The sequence below is a fragment of the Phaethon aethereus genome, assembly GCF_964289735.1.
Source record: "Phaethon aethereus genome assembly, chromosome: 20".
Taxonomy (NCBI): domain Eukaryota; kingdom Metazoa; phylum Chordata; class Aves; order Phaethontiformes; family Phaethontidae; genus Phaethon; species Phaethon aethereus.
Window position 1 is genome coordinate 12,588,486 of NC_138596.1, and position 20,130 is coordinate 12,608,615.

The 20,130-nt window shown below is 43.3% G+C and overlaps 1 protein-coding gene across 2 annotated transcripts in view; it reads left to right on the forward strand.

Annotated features, from left to right (window-relative positions):
- LMX1B (LIM homeobox transcription factor 1 beta) overlaps positions 1 to 19,676 on the forward strand; it is a gene marked incomplete at its 3' end in the record, with an annotated part of 100,907 nt that extends 81,231 nt beyond the window's left edge. The window contains exons 3-8 of one of the 2 annotated variants that reach the window (XM_082009093.1): positions 11,957 to 12,189; positions 15,799 to 15,977; positions 16,935 to 17,012; positions 17,416 to 17,482; positions 17,593 to 17,754; positions 19,519 to 19,676. In XM_082009093.1, coding sequence (XP_081865219.1) covers positions 11,957 to 12,189; positions 15,799 to 15,977; positions 16,935 to 17,012; positions 17,416 to 17,482; positions 17,593 to 17,754; positions 19,519 to 19,676 — 877 coding nt within the window. The remainder of the gene's footprint in view (positions 1 to 11,956; positions 12,190 to 15,798; positions 15,978 to 16,934; positions 17,013 to 17,415; positions 17,483 to 17,592; positions 17,755 to 19,518) is intronic. The other variant, XM_082009094.1, reaches the window with a different exon arrangement.
- Positions 19,677 to 20,130: the final 454 nt, after the last annotated feature.

The following is a 20,130-nucleotide window of genomic DNA, read 5'->3' on the forward strand; positions in this document are numbered from 1 at the left end:
CCTCTTTTGGTTCTAAAGGCAAACCGGGCTATCCAGGATCCCTGAGGTCTTAAATGTCCCTTGGCCTTCTTTTGACCCTGTATACACCTTACATTCTTCCTTTAATGATTGACACTCAGTGGGTATGTGCCTTCGGGCATACTGAAGTTGTAGCTGCTTCTTCATCAAAGCAACTGTTTACAGCTGGTTTGAGTTGGATGCCAATAAACAGTATTCTTTTTGTCTCAAAATAAAAAGCAGCTTAAGTCCCTAATGATAAGGATTTTGTGCTTTGTGGAGGAAAAATTCAGCGAGGTTGGGAGAGCCAGCCCCTCAGTTTAGCAAGTCGGAGTACTTTATACTTCCAGCTAAACCGCTTTTATCTCCTCAAGTGAGTGGGCTATAGATTCTTATCATTGTGGCAGCGGTGATGAGGGTAACATCTTTAGTTGGAAATCATTGGCAACATGTGGAGAAAGCTTAAGATGTTGTCACACTTTAACTTGGTCCTAATCTGTTCAAAGGCAGTTCATACTTTCTAACTGTGCCAGCAGGTAGTGAGAGGGAGTCAAAGACCATCAGGGTAAAATAGCTCATGCTTTTCTTTGGAGAGTTTATGACTTTCATAAAGTGGGTACAAAGAAACTGCAGCCGTAACTGTTACTGTCTCAATGAAGAGCTTATGTTCACCCAACCATATTTCATTAACTTGTACACCCAAGCTTCTACATTTCCTGCCTGGTGCAGTGCTAGAAGCAGATCTTGCACATTTTAATGCCTGTTGTCAGTGAAATGAGAACAAGAGAAACGTGCTGATCTGCCGTGCCCCTTACGTGACCATCGGACGTGTCCGTCGTGACCAGCAGGTAGCACGTTGAAGCGTGTGCTAGGGTGTTGCCTGTGGTGTTCACAAAATTTCCAGCGCAAGCTGTTTTGTGAATTGTGATGTGTTGATGTGAGATCCAGAAAAGGAACCATTTTCCTTCTGACAGCAAATTGAGACACTGCTAACAACACTTTAATGTCAAAGCTGGGGATTCTGCGAGGGAGTAGTAGAAAAGAGATTTAGGACCAAACTCTCAATGGAGCTAAGTGTTTTTAAAGTCTTCTTACCTGTGAATGAGAACAGGCGTCCAGTTCCTGATGGTATCAAAGGAGTTCTTCATTTCGCTTACTTGAAGCAAAAACTGACACAGCTTCTCTTCCTTTATTTATCTTTAGCAGATGATCTTAAGAACCTCAGAATGACTGGTGAGCAAACTTCATTCTATTTCAGCAAATACTCTGTAAAAAAAAAAAAAAGTGCTTTGTCAACTTTGTAGAAAGGACGGTACAGTCAGAGCAGGATTTTTTTTCAGCCAGATATTCAACAAAGCACCTAAACTTTGGAAACATTTATGGAACCTTCAGGAATACCATGGGATGTTTCTGTTCTTTTATAGAATAATTCCAAGCTGTACAAATTTTCTCGCCAAAAGAAAGGAATGCTGTAATGATATGATGTGCGATTTAGTATGCTTTCTCTCTAACAGGCATCTATTTTTTTCTTTGTGTGTGTGTGTATAATATATATATACACACATAACCAAAAGTTAAGTAGTATTTTCCAGCTTTGACCTACTTACAAGTTTTCATTTAATTAAAAAAAAAATCTGAAAAAGTTAATAAAATGTTTAGACAAACCTTTCGGTCTTGTGAGCTTAAGGGAATAATCTTCTTTGCATGCCTAATAATGTTGTTGGTGTCTAATGGGATTTTACTTTCACACATGTGGAAGTGTCCTATGTGATATGTTTAACTGCTGGAATAACTTAAAACCTATGCTAGACTTCCAGGAAAAAGAGGGTCTGGGCATGCTATAGGGCCTTGCTCATTGATAAATCTTTTTTTTTAATGGGTTTAGAGAGTCTAGTTTATCAAAGCCTGAATACAAACACAGATGCTCGGTGGCTAAGTCTTTAGGACTCTATCAACCGTATTTGGCCTTACAGAAGCTAGGAGATTTTGGTAGTTCTGTGTCTAAAAATCTAAAAATTCAGTTTATAGAGCAACGACAGTAATTGTCCATACTAGAATAACCAGGATAGTCTGTTCATTAACTTAAAAAAGATGAATCAGATGTTTGGAGTCTTCAAAAAAGCCTGTATTAAGAGAGCTTTATTTTTCCATCATAATATTAATAATAAGTAATTAACATGATGTTAATAAGAGTGACTCCACATTATAAGAATAAATTATCGTTCTTAGATGTTGCAGGACATACCTTTAGTTGCCTTTTTGGGGTTTGATTTGGTTTTTTTAGTGTTCCTTTTCCTTTTTTCATGGTCCTTTTTAACAGATTTTTCTCCCAAAGCTCTGTGCCTCTGATAAGACACTTCTGTCTTACCAGAAGAACAAAATTTGTGAAAGGGCAGTAAAGAGAAACTATGTGAGATGATTGGGGGGAAAAAAATTTTCGTCCATTAAAGGTCAGGCTAATAGAGCATGATTTAGAGCAGAATATAGCAGGGACTTTTGTAAGACAAACAGCAACTTTTCATGCTCAGATGGGGATTCTTGGGTTAAATTGCTATCTTTGAGTTCTGAACTTGGAAAGGTATTAAAGTGGAATTAAACCTTTACACAATCCAGCTCTTGTGTCATTCAGGATTTTTTTGGGTTCTGTTTAATTGTACATCACAGCAGGGTTCTGAGTGACTGGTGCTCTAAAGAAATGAGGGGTAGGGTTAAGTCTGCAGCCCACTGCTCTCTGCTAATCCTTCTTGTTCCTTGAAGAAGGATTTACTTCTGCTGCCAGCTTGTGAAAGACTTTCCTCCTCCCGAAGAGATTGTTGTGGCTTTCCTGGGGAGGTGTGGTTGCTATAGCAGGGAGTCACGCCTGGGTATTCTCTCAAACCCTACTGAGAATGGGCCAAAAAAGAGCCAAAGAAGAGTAAAACTGGGGATTAAAAAATGGAACAATGGGAGACAGGAAGATAGGAGTGGGAACAAATGGGAATTACAGCACCAAAAATAATGCAAAGTGACAAAAAGAGGAAATAGAAAAATAATAGCTGACAGTCGGACTGAAAAGAGAAACACTACAAAAGAACAATTTATTTTCAACAGGCAAAGAAAATAAAAGAGCATCTGGGAAATAAGACGGGCCTGTGTTGAGGGCTGTTTTGGTTCTTACTGTATTGCAAACTTATATGCACCAAGTATGCAAAACTTTCTCCATACCCTCTTCTCAGTTTCACCTTTGCCACAATCTGTTTATTCAAAACAAAATCGTCTTGAGTTTTAAACTGTGTGTTCACTTATTTGCTGTTAAATGATATTTCTAATTGTGTCTGTTCTTAGGGACTAAGCATAGGGTAATTCTGGGCTTTTCATAAAATATTGACATGTAGATCAGTAACGGAAGAAAAGATCCCACTCTACTCAAATTCTGTTCTTGAATGCTTTCCAAAGAAATAATTGCCTCCAGGAAAATGCCAGTGGGCACTTGGTTTTGCTGCTGCTTTACTGGAGACAAATTCTTCAGCTCTTACCATGGCAATGCCCCTGACATAAGTACCTGGTCCTGCCCCTGCCTGGGCACTGCGCTCAGCCGCTGCGGGAGCGGAGGCTGCGCCGCCGCCTCACCCCACCGCAGCTGCGTCGTGACGCTGTCTTGACCAGTTCATCGCTGTCTCATAAAGACCTTATACCGCAAAACCTGTAGGACTTTCAGATGCCGTGTGTTACTCCTAAAACCCTTTGCTCTACAAATCAAGTGCAGCCTAATCTTGCAAAGATCTGAACACTTTCCTGTCAGTGAAGGAAGCAGAAATTTTCTCTCAGTTTAAAGTTTGTCACATTACAAATAAAATTTAAAAAGAAGCCAGTCCCACATCTAACAGCAAATCTCTCTGAATGCCTTTCCTGCACCCTACTGCTTTATATATAGGAGAGGCAGGGAGATGTAACAGATGAAACATTTTGTTTATGAAGTGTCTATGTTTTGTTTTATTTCACATGTTTTTGCAATATAGATAACAGATTACACCACAGAGCTTTCATTGCCTTGTGCTATAAAGATACTATAAAGCCTTTCTGGGTATTAATAATAGATTGTGTTGATGAGTTTGGAGAAGCTGGCAATAGACCCCCCACTGTAAAGACATTAACACCACAGGACTAAGGTATCTTTCCCTTGCAAATCAGTTGCTAAATTGGCTGTGCTGATGGGTTTGGGCACAGGCTCTTGTACAGCATCAGTGCAGCAGGCACAGGAAGTTATTTTGTTTTATGCTGGCAAATAACGTTTCTTCCTCTTAATGCTCCTAGTTGAGAGGAAAGGCCCTGTGTAAATTCTTTCCCTAAGTCATTCTTGCCAGCCAAGAAATAACTTAGAAATTACATTTGAATTGCTTTGACACACGATTATTTTTTTCTGTAAAAGTGAAGGCCGGGGCAGTGAATCACCAACAGTACAATTTCCCTGCTTATAGGGCCTTTAGGGTGAATTTTCATATAAAAATTATATTAGAAGAATTTCCCTGTGTTGTTGGTGATGTAAATTCAAAGGCTGCTGTAAATTCAGTGTGCCACTTAGTGAACAAGAAGGATAAGACGCCTCGTCTAGTGAATACTCAGCACGCGGGAGACGGGCAGTCCTCACACGGAGCGGGGCTATGAGATAAGGCCCCCGTCCACGCAGAGCAAGGGCCGTTTCGCCCACTGGAAATCGGTGGGGTTGTACAGGTAGGAAATAGAGAGTGATTTAGTTTAACATGTGTAAATAGATGAGTAAATCTCCAAAGGAAGGAAAATGAAAATAAGTTGTTTTCGGCAGTGACCCAGCTCAGCAGAGTTGCCACAGAAGTACAAGCTCCCCAGCATGGACTGAGCTTTTCTAGCGCTTCGGTACAATTTGAAGCGGTACAAAAAGCAGAACAGCAGAAGCCCGTTTAGCCTTTTTTAAACTCGTAGACAAAAATAACATTGTTTTCCAAACGTTTGCACTGCCTAAAAATATAATTCTAACAAAATCATCATATTTTGTTAATCCATTAGGCTTCTTAATTGCAGCCCTGGCTTTATCAATTCAATTGGCGCCCTTAACTTTTATAACAGTTTCTATTCTACAGAACAGATTAGGAGAAAATTGCAGCCATAATCTGTACAGTGCAATTGCCGTGCTATAAAGAGGAATGGGAGTAGCTGAGAAGAGCAATTGGATTCCCAAAGGTGGAGCACAGTAGAGCAATATCAGTGACTTTGTAAATGAAAAATTGTTTTAATTCCCTTCTAACAGCAATAATTCGATTCTTCATAAATTTTTCCATCAAAGTGTTGTAAGGAAAAATGCTATAAAATAGAACTGCGTGGCAGTGATGGAAGACAGTCGAACAAAGTGGTCAATTAGGGGATGAAAATTAAGCAAAGAGAAGAATCCATTCTGTCACATTCCGCTTGAAGCGAGAAACTCCTCTGCACTTTACATTTTATGTTTTACTTTATAGTTGAGGAAGATGTAACTTTTTAGGCCATTCTGGCCCCACTTGAGCAAGCTACGTTAGGATGGCGGCTTTGAATTCTGTGTGTCTTTATGCGTTGTAGTGAATCCGTTAGTTGGGTCTTTTCCGTTTGTCTTGGCATCGTGGTTCCAGCCCCGGGACCACCAGCATACAGAGCTTTGGCGTGGTCAGCGAGTGCCGTGGGAGGGATTCCGAGATGCCTCGGCTGCAGGAGCTGGGGTCCTATGTGAAGAGAGAAAATTAAAACAGGATGAGAGGCTTTCTGTCAGTTGTCGCTTCGGCTGTGGTAGAGGCCAGCAGCGCGTCCGGGCGGGACTGCCGCGTGGCGCAGAGGTAGGCGCAGCGCCGCCATCCCTGCGGCTGGTAGGAAGCCGTCTAAAAACGAACCAAATCCGGCTCCTGCCAAGGCAAATGGGACTTTTTCCTCTTATTCCAGTGGGGAGGAAGTGAGATGAAGGGTAGTTTTTTGTGGATGTGGGTCTGGGTACAGCCGTGCCGCTGCCTGGGGCCCGCGCTTGGGCGGTTACATCAGCTTGTGGCTCCGGCGAGGGGCACGGTCAGGCTTCCGCCCGCCGCAGCGCGAGGCCGCGCTTAGCGTGGGGTGGCGTGTGGTCTCCATCGTTATCGCATCCGTTAGGGTGCCTGTGCCTGGCGGGGCAGGACTCCTCGTGAAAACACAGGTTAAATGTTCACGGGAAGGGAAAGTAACGCAGTTCCGAGACATGCTACGTCTTAACCTGCGAAGCCAGATCCGCGTTGTGAAGCACAGTTTTAACTGCAAGCTTTCACCGGTAGTTGGTGTTCTTACCACAGCACCTGTGGATAGAGGGTTAATAAATATTTTCTTCGGTTCTCCCTGAAGAAGAAAAAGGTTTCTTTGTTTTAGCTTCTCTCTAAATATTACATTTTTTTCTAGAAACTTTTAATTTTTGTGCATGTTTTATTACTACTTGGTGAAAGGGAATTAGCTTTCTTTTACTGAAGTTTCAGTTATGAAATTGGCTTTAATAAACTATGTAATTATTTTTTCTGCAGGGAAAATATTTAAAATGGATTGTTTCTTTTTTTAGGGTTTCTTTTTTTCAAATCATAAAATTATAATATTTTTGTTTTGCTTTAGTGCGTCTGAGATGTTTTGAATGTTCAGAATTCAGTGTAACCAAGCAACAGTTTTTTTCCTTTTTAAAAGCACCCATGAGCTGTAAGGCGCTACAGAAATGTTCAAGTTCTATGCTGGAAAAAAACCCCCATGCATAGTGTTTTGCCCGCCCTATGTCGTCTAAAGAAGATGGAAGTATCAAAATTTCTCCCAAAGAACAAGTAACAGATGTCATTCATTAGTAATTTAATTTCTTCTCTTAATAAAACTCAGTTGTGTGAAAAGCATAATATATTTTACTTCAGCTCTAACATATTTCGTACTATACGAGTGCCAAGCGAACTCCCAGCTGGCTATATAGGCACGATAGGGATGTCATATACAGGCTATTATCAGAAAGAAAAGTGTCAGAGCTAGAGAGTGTACCAACAATACTTACAAAAGCTTGTGACCACCATCTCTGCATATTTATTAAATAAAGAAAAGCCAGGTATCTGCTGTGTTTTCTTGCAACACGTAATGTCAGAATAACACAGAAAGGAAAATGATTTAACGTCTCTGATAGGTAGACAGCAGCATCTGTCCTTCTGCATATATCAAACAGGGCTTAATAACTTCCTATTTACTGCTTTGCGGTAGAGGTCCAGTAAATAAACAACCTGACTGAATTAGCCTATTTTTATACCTCTGTCCTATATAACAAACCTCTTGAACCACACTTAATGTGAACGGCAAATTTTGCGCTGCATGTGGAGATCTCTCAGCACAGATTAAATTAGTTATAATAAAACAATTAAAATCTATTTGCCCACAGACAGGAGGAAATGAAGGACCTGGCTGAGCAATAGAAAGGTAAAGGGTGGGTTGTCAGGACATCAGAAGAGTAAACAGCAGATCTGTGATTCTCAGGAGCATAGCAGGGTCAAACTTACCGCAAGATAACTATGCGAGAGATAATAAATCAGTAGCATGTATTAAACACCAGATGGTTGTGCCCATGCAGGAAGGCACAGTGGATCATGTAACTGTGGTTGTTTCTAAGGATTACTGATTCAGCCTGACTTCACAGGGATATCCTAACAAATAAAATCTTTATGGCCTCTTCCGCTGGTGAACATTTTCATCTACTGTTTAAAGACAGGACCACGTGTCTTAGCATTTTCATTGCCTCTAATATATATGCAAAATTAATTTGTTAAGTTCACACAGTTTTAGCTGGTAAGGTTTTTTGACTGTCTAGTACTGTAAAGTTGCTTCACAGCGATTATTACAGATACTCAGATGGACAGACAGGCCATTGTTCCAAGCTTTAGCTCAGCTGAATCCCCCAAGTGTTTCAGGCATAGAGGCAAACACACTTAAAAACTCCTAAACCTATTGAGTTGTCTTTCAAAATTGTCCAGGCAACAGAATTTATTTATAAAACTCTTGCAATCGTTGATTCAAAACAAGGTTTTCTTGTTCTGCTTTTCTCCTTTGTCCTCTTTGAACAATTTTCTTTGGAATGTTTTCGTTGTGCTTAGGAGTTGGAGATTTCCTGGGGCTTCTAATAAAGGCATTTGATTTCCACTCTCCACATACTTTAACAAGTCCAAGGATTTTGAGGTTTGACATTAACTTGAGAGCTGGAGATAATCAGCCATGGGGGTAAAAAGTCAGAGTTATGCAAATTATTTGTAAAATGTATAGAAAGCAAAATAAATTTTTCTTTAAATGTGGTTGGTGTGGGACAGGGTCTTTGTCTCAGCACAGAATATCTGCATGCTCCCCTTCAAATTTATGGCTTCGATTGAAACCTGTAAAGGGGTGATCTGTAAAGTATTCCTGCTATCCTACACTTCTCAACAGGTTTATTACCATTCGTTTATAAAATGAACAGTCTAATGAGCAGTGTTTTAGATCACAGATATCAAAGTCTGGTCATTTGTCAAGATTAGTTTCCTGTTGTGAGAATGCCTTGTGCAAAAAAAGTGCATAACCTTGGGTTACTCTCTGGAAGCTGAAAAAATACCTATAAACACTTTATAAGATAGATTTAATGAAGATTTTATAATCTCAGAATTAAATTCAGCACGGTGCAGTGTGTGTGTGTGTGTCTGCATTTGTGTGAGTGCATGAGTACTTGAGTACAGAGTATGGAATTGCCTTATGTTGACAAGAGACAAATTGAAGATATGAAGTCCATGCAGTATTGTCAGGCCAATTTAATGTTAATTTGAACGAGTTAATACTACATTGATGATAACGTAATTCGTTATAGCTAAACGACTGCCTTTGGAAGCATTGCTGTGAAAGCACCGTCTTTCTGGCAATAGTCAATAACACAAAATATTTTCTATTTATGTGTTAGGCATCTTTTATGTTGAAGAAAAAGAAAAAAACCCCAGACACTTACTAAGGCAGCATGGCAGCGAAGGTGCTGCTGCTGGGGTAATCGGTGCACTCCATAGCACAAGGCGAAGAAGAACGAGGGTTATTGTCACGTCCCGGTTAGAAGCGTGAAGGGGGGTGTGCTTTCCCCCTTGAAATTGTTTGTAAACCGTGTTACATTTGCGTGTTCACTTTCACCGGACGGTGGCACATTCTGTGGTTTGCTTGGAAGAAAGCTGAAGGCAGTCCCAGCCTCACCCACGGCGGCGCGCCCGTCACCGCAGCGCCAGGCCCGCTCGCTGCGGGCCCCCGGGCTCCCCGCTGCAGCTGCCCCCCGGCGCCAGCCCCCTCCCGGGGATGGCTCCCCGCGCTCTCCCCGCCGGGGAGGGCAGGCGGGACGCCGCCTGCGGCCGCCCGGTCTCGCCCGCTCCGCGCTGCCTGCGCGGGGCTGCGCGCAGGGCCGGGCCGGCCGGCAGCGGGGCCGGCTCGCTGCGGCGGCGCGCGGCCTGCTGGGCGCGGCCCCCCGCCGGCGCCGCTCGGCGGGGGCGCGGCGCTCGGTGCCCGCCAGCGCGCGGCCGCTGCGGCCGGCCCGGTGCGGCGGGCGCGCGCCGCCCCAGAGCCGCGCGGCCGAGTGCGCCGGTCGCGCCGCGGCCGTTACTGGCAGCGCGGCCGCGGCGCTGGCGCGTCGTCGCCGTTATGGCAGCAGCCGTGCAAAGGTCTTCAGGCGGGTCGCAGTGCCCGCAGCGGGACCCTTCAGGCGGGTCGCAGTGCCCGCAGCGGGACCCTTCAGGCGGGTCGCAGTGCCCGCAGCGGGAGGGCCGCCGTCACTCGCCCGAGCTCGCTGTTGGTGTTTCTCGGACCCGCCGCGCTGACTTGAAGCGCCCGCGAAGCCTGGAGACTGCAGAAACGGCGGCCGCATTTCCCGGTCTGGCTGCTCCAGAGCTGGAACCGCGCGTAGGGTCCGCCCCACCTCTCCCGATAGCCGTCGATTGAATTTTACTGAAGCGTGCACAGGTTAACCGCCACAGTGGTGTAAATGAACCGATGCCGGTTAGGGGAGCCGGATGCCTTCACACCAGATTTACTAATCTTCGGAGTCTTTAAGTGTGCTCCATCGTAACAACAGTCTTCAGACAAAAGATACAAGCTTAATTAAACTGAGTCAAATAGGTTTAAGCAGTTAAATAGAAACAACTTTTTAAAGTGCTTAAAATCTGTTTGCTCTTTTTTCCCCTTTGTGTTTTAATCCTTTCAGTTATGTTGTTGTGTGTAGGTAAGAATATTTCCTGCTTCGGAATTTGCTGGCTAAAGCACGGTCGTATTTTTATGACGCTTACTAGTCGGAACATAAAATCAGATTTCTCTCTCTCATTTAAAGTTTGCATCTAACAGAAGAAAAACCTTGCAGACAAGCCCTATAGACTGTATGAAATAAGACGGCCTGTTTACTAGCAGTGGCCATGGGTCCTGCACGGCATCAGTCTCCCTTTAATTAATTTAATTTTTTCTGGACCCAAAAAAGAGTCACTTGGTCCACCTCGCCTGGCTTGTACAATGCACAGCTGTTGCCTTGTGGCCGTGGTCGTGCAAAGGTGCGCACTGAGCCAGCAAGGTTAATAGCGTCGATCTCTCTTATTAGATCGAAAGATACAGATGGGGAACACCCACAAGTTCTTGGGCACTCAGCCTTTCTTTGGATGCTGTATGCAAATGTATGTACGTTTTCCTTTCCCTCCTGCCCATTCTGTGACTCCATCGTCTTGCTGAGGAGCTAGTGACTGCCATTTTGCTGTACTTCTCAGCTCAGACAAAATGGAGGCTTTGGAAGAATCAGTAACTGCCACAGCCCGTGCCTTCTAAAGTCAAAGATAATCGCCTTTTATAAAATGGGGATAATTTTGAGGATAAAAAAAAAATAATCGGCATACCCCATCCTAAAAGGCGGAGTCTCCTTTTTTCCTGTAAACACATGGGTGCAGTTGTGTTAATTTCATTGCCAAAACGTAAATATTAATGCACCTTGCACTTTGATGTATTGCCATAAAAGACACTGAATTTCAAATCACCAAGCCCACTGTGTGATACGGGGATGTAACTTAGCTATTCATCTTTATTTGAAGCAGCCCTCTTCCTAAAAGCTCACTTAGGGAGATTCCCAGTTGCCATTAGAAAAGCAAAATACAATTAATCTAAATCATTCTAGCTTTATCTTAGAAAATTAATGATGGATGAAAGAGGGGGTTTATAAAGGTTTAATAAGAACTAGTCTGGAATACAGTGTATATTCTAGAGCCTGTGATTATAGTGGTAATTTAGCAGATTGTATCACTGCCTATCTCTGCCAAAGGATGTTTCACACCATTTAAAATGCACAGTACTCCCTTCAGAGACAGGTTGTTCTGGAATAACTCAACATCCAAAGAAAAGCCGTGTTATTTCACTCCTCTCTTTATCGATTGCATGTGTGCGATTGCGTGTGTGTGTCGTCTTCTCCTCAGCAATAGCACTAAGTTTTCATGCTTGTTTCTGTGTTCATTTATCAGCCTCCTCACAGACAGACAATACCAAAAATGGAAAGTCATGAAATCTATTCAGAATAGGGTTTAAGTGCTGAAACCAGACAGCCTGTATAAAACAAAGCGTGAGTTGGCCCTTTCTCTAAAAGGTGAATTAAAATAAATTTGGTTTTGAGCAAGTTTTCCAAACTCTGAGAGCTCCTTTTTGTTCCTCTTTTTGAAGAGGAACAAAACAGTGAGATAAGGACAAATCTTAGTGTCTTTTTTTAATCCGGCAAAAGTTATTTGGGAATCTCTAGACCAAAGGGATTGAGATTTGAATAAATTGCATGCCTGTGATGTTTCCAAGACTAAGGATGCAAGTCTCCCAGTGTGCAGAAGCATGAGCCAAGCTGATCTGTAGTTAAATTAAAGAATTTGCTGTATTTAAATTCACGCAGTGTATGATCTGACATTCCCTTTGACTTTACTGCCTCTCTCTCTTACAGGCTGTTTGCTGCTAAGTGCAGCGGCTGCATGGAAAAGATCGCCCCAACAGAATTCGTGATGAGAGCCCTGGAGTGTGTTTACCACTTAAGCTGCTTCTGCTGCTGCGTTTGCGAACGACAGCTGAGGAAAGGGGATGAATTTGTTCTCAAGGAAGGGCAATTGCTCTGCAAAAGTGACTATGAAAAAGAGAAAGACTTGCTGAGCTCGGTCAGCCCAGACGACTCAGACTCAGGTGAGCTTTTCCCACATCTGCTCCGACTGGAAAAGCCGCAAGGGTTTGTAGAGCTTTCTTATAAAAAAGTATATCCATTTACACATCCACTTTATCCATATGCACATGCCACCCATGCAAATTAGCAGGCACAGCTTAAAACCACCCCCCTTACTTTCAGTCTGTTCTCCCTAAATTGACTCCCTTCCTTAACTTGCTGCTTAGTAAAGGATGACAAAATCTTTTTGTTTTCGTCAAAGTATTTTTCTATAAGATCACAAAATGTGAGTCAGACTGACTTCAGTTACCTGAGGCTCATTCAAACTGTGCTGTTTTCCATAGGCTTTCTTCCATCCAGTTAGCATATTTTTCAGGGGACCTTCTGCACGTACACTTTCAGCACTGAGCTAGGAAAACAGGCAAAATAGTTATACAATTTTCAAGAGTATTCTCTCTGCCAATCTCAAATGGTAACTTTAAAAAAAACTACAAGTACAATACAGAAGTACTAAGGAGAATCTGAAAGAAACCGAGAAGTGGGTTTGTGCTCCAGCAATAGCATGTACAGTGCAGGAAGCCAGGGCAGCTGCCCGCTTGATGAGGCTGCCTGCACATCCACTCCTGTGAAGCCAGGCAAGGGGGCTCACACAAAACCAGAAATAAAAAGCAGTAACTTGAGTGAGGAGTTTAGTGGGGTCTGTCTCTGGAGGCTTTCAGGCCAGGTACAATGCTTGGCTCTCCCGAGTTCCATCCTGACTTCTCCCTGGTGGTATGTCGTTTCTGTGCTACTAGGGCTCTAGTTTCTGATCGTCTCTGTTCTGGTGTCAGCCTAGGACATCCTCTGTGTGTTGACCCAAGGTATGCTGCGTATAGTACAGAAGTGAGGTATGCAAAGTTTGCCTGCTACAGATCTCCGGGAGTGTCCTTGAGGTCCTGCACTGTTCCTGATGAATGCAAACTGTTTCGAATCAAGGGACAACAGGCCCGATGTCTTACTAAAATGCACGACTAATCTGCAGTGTGACCTTTCTCTTCAGAGGGACCTGGGGTTTGAACAGTGTGATTGCAAGAGTCAGCAGCATTTGGCCTGGGAGTTAAGGCAGAGGGACTCCGTACGGTGACCAGAGCTTTTGCCTTCTCCTGAAGAAGACAGTGGAGCCCTCACACCTGATAGCAGCTGATGAGTGTCTTCCCTGCGCTCTTCACAGTGATGGAGAGACAGATACTTCCTTTTCTCCACCCATTTCCTAGGAAAGGTTTTAAAAGAGAGTGAGCAAAATCTGCTTGCTGTCTGCCCAGGACTGCAACACAGCACCACATGGCACAAATAGTTCACACACTGGATTTGGGTTCTCCAGTCCAAAACCCAGGGGATCTGGCAGTCGTTACAGTGAGGACTGACTTTCAGGCTCACAGGCAGTTCGAGGAGAGATGGGATGCCTCCTTCCCGTGCTGTGTGCACTCAAGGAGACTGGAAACCTCCTGCTGCCAGTGTGCCCTGGCTGATCACAAGACTAGAGACAGCGTGTACGTAAATTGCTGCCAGCCAACATAATTGTGCACTTGTTTCCCAAGAAAATGTCTAAGAAAATCAACAATTACCATTCCATTAAGCGTACAAATGACATGAATCTTTGCCTCTGGTTTATGGGAAAATGCATTATTCCAATTTAGCTAGGAGCAGTAATTATCCTTAATCTCTAATCTGAGAGCCATATTCTCCACATTGCTGAAATTTATATTTTCATGTCAGGAATGCTGCAAGACGAAGGTCACTGCTGACTCAGCAAGATGTGCAGGACAGGGGCCTTTCTTGGAGCAGCATGTCATTTATTACCGTACTGTATTTGCAGGACCTTGAGTGCTCCGCTCTGTAAACCTCATATAGCAGGGTTTGGACTCTTTGTGAATTTGCCTGAGGCATGCGAGTTTCCTACTTGCCCTTCAGCGCATCGTTCTCATTGCCAACTTCAGCATCCTGCTGCCTGCCTGTGTCCAGACAAACCCCTTCCGAAAAGCTGCGTGAGTGGGGCTGCCCCCACGCTGCAGCGATGGGTGTGGGGATCCTCCTCCCCTGCCTTCCTCACTCGCCGCGCGGGCACCGCCAGCTGTGCTTGGCATCTGCTTTGGGCTCTCCGTCAGCACCGTATTTTGTATTTGTGATCGGCAGTAAGCTACTGCAGCGGCACAAAACAACCTTGCTTTCCATTTCGTTTCCCCTTGGCACAAGGGGTAGTTTCTTACTCCTGGAGATGCTTTTTTCCCTCATTATTCTCTGTTAGCCAAACCCAAACCTGAAAAACAAGCTGGCAAATTAAGTGGGATGTTTTGTCTCCCATTGTCTAATACATTGAAGACACAGATCTCCCAGATGCCTGTGTGAGAGCAAATGATTTCACGTAGCCCTGGCTGAGAATGTGTCCTTCTCCAATCATATATTTATCACTGGACACAAAAGTAACTCTCCAATGAGCAATATTAATCCTCACAAACCTTGCTTTAGAAATGGCGCGCTGGAAAGTTAATAATGTCATGGTTATTAAAATGACTGAACTTCTCTTCAATCATTAGGCAAAAGATGCTTATTAAAGTAAAAGGTGATTAGATTGCTAGGTGCATAATAATCAGACCCTGAAATGAATTAAAGTCTAAATTGTTAATTCCCCAAATGTAATCTTTGAGTATATAAAAATGGCAGTGTGTTTCTTCATGTTGAAGTCCCTGTAATAGTGTATTTATGTTTTCTGGAAGAAAAATTAGTAGTCTGGTGAAATAAAATATGCTGAGTTGAAAAGTTGTTTTTCACAATGAAATTTGTACTTACTTTTCAACCTTTGCCACTGTGATTGAGATTTCCAAGTACAATGTGCTAACACACTTAATCACCAGATTATCTAAGTATTTGGAATTTAACTGTGGAAAATACAAATAATCTATTTGGTCTACACAAGCACATATATATTTGTATGTATTTACCAAGAAAGAGAAATTTGTGCATGCACTTACAGACGTATTGAAATACACAGAGAAAGAATACTGATGTTTTCTGTGGGATGCAGAAATGAGATGGCAAAGATTGTATTTGATATTACCTCTGGAGCTTCAAAATATCTGGAACAATAACTGGAATCTAAACTATTTAGCTAAACAGACTTTGAGATATTTTTGTGATACTTGCATTTACACTGTTCTGCTGCCATAGCAGTGTGGGCAGTAGTGCCTGCCTGCAGCTAATGCTTTGGGAGAAGATGGGGCTCCGCTGTGAAGGGAAGGGTGTGTGTCAGTTTGTGTGGCTGCAGCAGGGGACCAAATGATGCTGGAAGGGCACAAAGTCTCTCTGTGCTCGACTCTTGGAACTATTGGAGCATATTCTGAATTTCCATCCTCTGACCAGTTCCATGTCCTCGACTAAAAATTCAACACATTTTAATGCTGTTGTGGCATTTGATTTAGGCAGTGCACACAAATCTAAGATAGTCTCTTCCTGCCCACAGTTCCTTTAGATATTCAAATAAACATAGGATAATAGTTGAACCTGTTGACTAGTTTGGCAGCTAAAGAGCAGTTCTCAAACACCCTGTTATCTTGGTGGAACAAGCACAATTTTATGTCCTGTTTATTTTTCACCAGTTAAAAGCGATGATGAAGACGGAGATGTTAAGCCCACCAAAGGACAGGTAACCCAAGGAAAAGGAAGCGATGATGGGAAGGACCCAAGAAGACCTAAACGGCCGAGGACAATACTGACTACACAGCAGAGACGAGCATTCAAAGCATCCTTTGAAGTGTCTTCCAAGCCCTGTAGGAAGGTAGGTGCTTCATCAGGGACCTGAAGTCAGCTCTGACACCAGGCCATGGGGGTGGCGGGGTCAGGCCACAGCTCCAGATGCCCTCCGCCCCTTCCCGGGGCAGCGGCAGGTGCCTTGCAGCGAATACAGAAACCAGGCCGGCGTATGCGATGCTCACCCAAATACCGTTTCAGCCTGGAGCGATCAGCAGCTTAGGACCAACTCATTGTTATTTCTGGATATTCACCCACAGTGTGCAGAGCAGCTCTGTGACCGATTCCTGCTGAACAACAATATTTGGTTCTTATAAGCCATGAAGTAGTCCTTGACTATCAGAGCGCAGGTAAACGCGTGGCTTTTGCCCTTCTCCTTCCGACCACAGAAGGAGTTGCTCTCTAGTGAGATGGGTGCTCGGCTTTGCTCCTGCTACTTGTCCTTACAGTCTTGCTTTTTTATGACGCTTAACCCCGCTGTCGATCTTTTTTATGGCAGCTAGGGAAAGGTAAAATGTATTGCTTCACTGATGAAGCTGGTGAAAATCAAATCCTTGTGAAAAGCAACCCAGGTAACTGTTTCTTCCTAAGTTTGATTGGAAAAAAAAATGGAGGTGCACCCTGAAAGCTGTCATTATTGCAAAAATTGACATTCTCCTGCTGATGTACAAAGTATGTCTTTTGGGCCAGTGCAATATGCCTTTTTGCCGTTTTAAAGTATGAAGTTGTACTTCAACAATATAAAAAATGTTCATAGCCAAATTTGTATCTTTTTGCACAGAACTATTTTACACAGCTCAGACTATTTGTTCGGTACTGGTAGTGACATGAAGGGCAGAACAGACTACGAAAAATATGAGTAGTTTTTAAAAGTAGTTCTGTAGATGCAGTTTTTATTGTAAGTACAGGCATATTCCTCCCAACGTAACTGATTATTATTTTTTTTAATATTAAGAATTACATCATTAAACATTTCCTCCTATAGGTCAGAGAAACGCTAGCAGCTGAAACAGGACTCAGTGTGCGAGTTGTCCAGGTCTGGTTTCAAAACCAAAGAGCAAAGGTAGGTTGTTTGTCAAGTTCTCAAAAGTAAAACACAGATTGTCCTCCAGAACAGATTTCTCCCTCCCCCTAGATGTAGTACGTACCACAGAGATCCCACGGACTGAACTGTACACATTTTGCATACGCTGCTGTCTACATCCATACAAGAAAGGCAACTTTCAAACACAGACATTAAGTTCATGTTCTCAAAGCGACGTGAGGTTGGGAGTAAATTTTGCATGCAATTATGAACTGGAAACTGAAATGTTTAAGCTTAGAAATGAAACTGAACCCACAGTGGTGTGTGCATGAATATAAATAGTCTGTCTGAATTGATTCGATGTTTGCAGAGGGTTTTGTAAGGAAACAAAATTGTTGCATTCAGAGCCATGAGATTGTTCTGTTCTTCCTCTCTTATTCAGATGAAAAAACTAGCACGAAGGCATCAGCAGCAGCAAGAGCAACAGAACTCACAGCGACTAGGGCAAGGTAGGGGATTTGCGATGAAGGCAAAGTAAGGGGAAAAGAATCTGCAAGGTTTCTTGAAGTGCCGTTCTTCGTTCCTAAGCAGTGACTCTGCCCTCCTGTTTGCTTTGCAGAAGTAATGTCCAACCGCATGGAAGGGATGATGACATCTTACACACCACTTGCACCACCACAGCAGCAGATTGTAGCAATGGATCAAAGCAGTTATGGCACAGACCCCTTTCAGCAGGGTCTTACCCCTCCACAAATGCCAGGCGACCACATGAACCCTTATGGTAAGGCATGCATCATTCTGCCGCATCAGAAATAGCAGGGTTCCTATGCTGGTTGACACACCGCAGGTTCAGTAGAGCTACTTGCTTTCATAATATTTTTTCTGGGATTTGTACCAGGGCATTCGTACCAGTCAGTTTTGCATGTATATTTTCATGTACACATAAGGGGTAGAAGAGAGCTCATCCCAGGCTCTGGACACCCTTCAGATCTATTTCACAGTATAATTCTGATAAATGATAAACCAAGCAACATGACCTCTCCAGTTCCACTTTTTTAAACCACTATCCAAGACACTGAAAAATAAACAGTACAAAATTCTAGCTCCCTCACAAGTTTCTCCTTTTTCTTAGAAGCTTTGGGAAAAAAGTGCCTTCAGAAGTGGTCTGGTAAAGATACGTAATATGTTCATTCCAAAATGAATAAGCACCCCTCTAAGATCCCTCAGATTGGATGCATGGATTTGTTAAAGAACAGCTCTTGAGATACTAAGAGATGTGTCACCACAGGACTTTTTTCCTGCGTAATTTTATTGTCTGCCCAAAATCAAGGTGATGGTTTGCTTTCATGGTTTCCTGACTGCACACCGTCAAGTGGATAGGTACATGAAATGCATCACAAGCATTAAATGCCTAATAATTGATTCTGGACGATTGCAGTGTGGCATTTAAATAAAATTTAAGAGGATTTCTCAGACTCTGATTGTTGGCCTTGCTGTAGCCCACAAGGGCCTGTTACGTCAGACTCATTTCTGCCGACTGGGAGCCCTTCGTTGTAGAGGTCCACATGCGTATCACTTTCATGAGCACAGCATGCACAGGCCAACAAGAAATCTGCTTTGGGTCTGTGTTATTACTTTTCCCACTGAGACAAGTCCACGGTACACTCCAGGCACTTTGGTAAATCCTGTAAGGAGCTGAGGACATCTGAAGTGCAAATGAGCGTTAGATGGCTTGTGATTTTGTGGCTAACAATTTGCTTGGCTTTCTATGCAAAACTCTTTGAGAGGCAGGTTCTGTGCTTTAAAACCAGTGCAGGAGATAGCACAAAGCTATTTCAAAGGAGTGCATGAGGAAAAAGAATTGGACTGACACTTTCTTAGTGCTCACAGGACTTGAGCTAGAGCTCTTCCTGGTGCCTTGAGAGTTGAAGTAAGCTGAAATCTAAGTTGCGAAGGGAAATAAAAGGTGCTGTTCCAAACCATCCCAAAAAAGAGTGGAATTTTCTGAAATGAAAGCATGTTTACAACTGTTGCTCACTTGAGGCCAGGAAAGCTGGGTCTCCTCTTGGGTCCTGTCGCGTTTGTAGATCTGTCTTTTACCGTGTGTGTAAATGAAGATCATTACTGGTTACGGCTCTCGGACCTCTTCCCCCTGTCGCGGGCGTTTGGTGTCTGGTCCCACCTTCCTCGGTGGCCCTGGTGCCCCTAAGAATGCCTGATCCCAGTTCATGGAGAGCTGGGGACCTGTCCGTCCCCGGCACCGTTTGCTCACGTCGTCAGCCAAGACTCTCCCTTGTGCTGCTGACTGAAGTATAAATTAAATCCTGGCAGATTTGAGTGGCACTGCTGCCAGCTGAACTCTGCCAGTTGGTTGCTAGCCTTCCTCTTTGTAGGTCAGACCCTTAGAGCAAAATTACGTTAACGTGTACAAACAAACCCAGGAGCGTTCCCTTTTGCTGCAGTGTGCAACATATTAGCATCCATGTGTACTGTGTCCCTCTCTGGCTGCGCAGAATCCAGCTTAACATATACGTTTCATTTGCAGGAAACGACTCCATTTTTCATGATATCGACAGTGATACCTCTTTAACTAGCTTGAGCGACTGTTTTCTTGCCTCTTCTGAAGTTAACTCCATGCAGGCTAGAGTAGGAAACCCCATTGACAGGCTGTACTCTATGCAGAGCTCCTATTTCGCCTCATGAAAATAAAGGAAAACAAACAGCCGGCGTATATTTAGCCAGTGACTTTTCCCAGTGCAGACTCTACAGCCATATGTTGCCCAGCTCTTCCTTCACAGTGACTCCTGCTGCCTCTGGACTGCAAAGAGCATTTTTAGGAAGACTGTATCTGTGTGCATATATGTGTGTATGTATGTATATATATATTAATACCTACCTACCTACATACATACATATATATATATAAACAAAATGCATCCACCAGTCCCATACCCTTGATTCCCAGCTTGCACCAGACCACGAGACAAGCACGGAAGGAACAGAAGACCCTGCTCGTCAGTCAGCCTTTGGTTTGGTTTGAGTTCATCGTCATAAAGGAAATGGATTTTGCGGAAAGCTAGACCTTTTCCTCCTTTCTCTCCTCCTTTCTTTTGGATGTTTAAACTTTTTTTTTTTTTTTTAAAGCTACTGATACTGA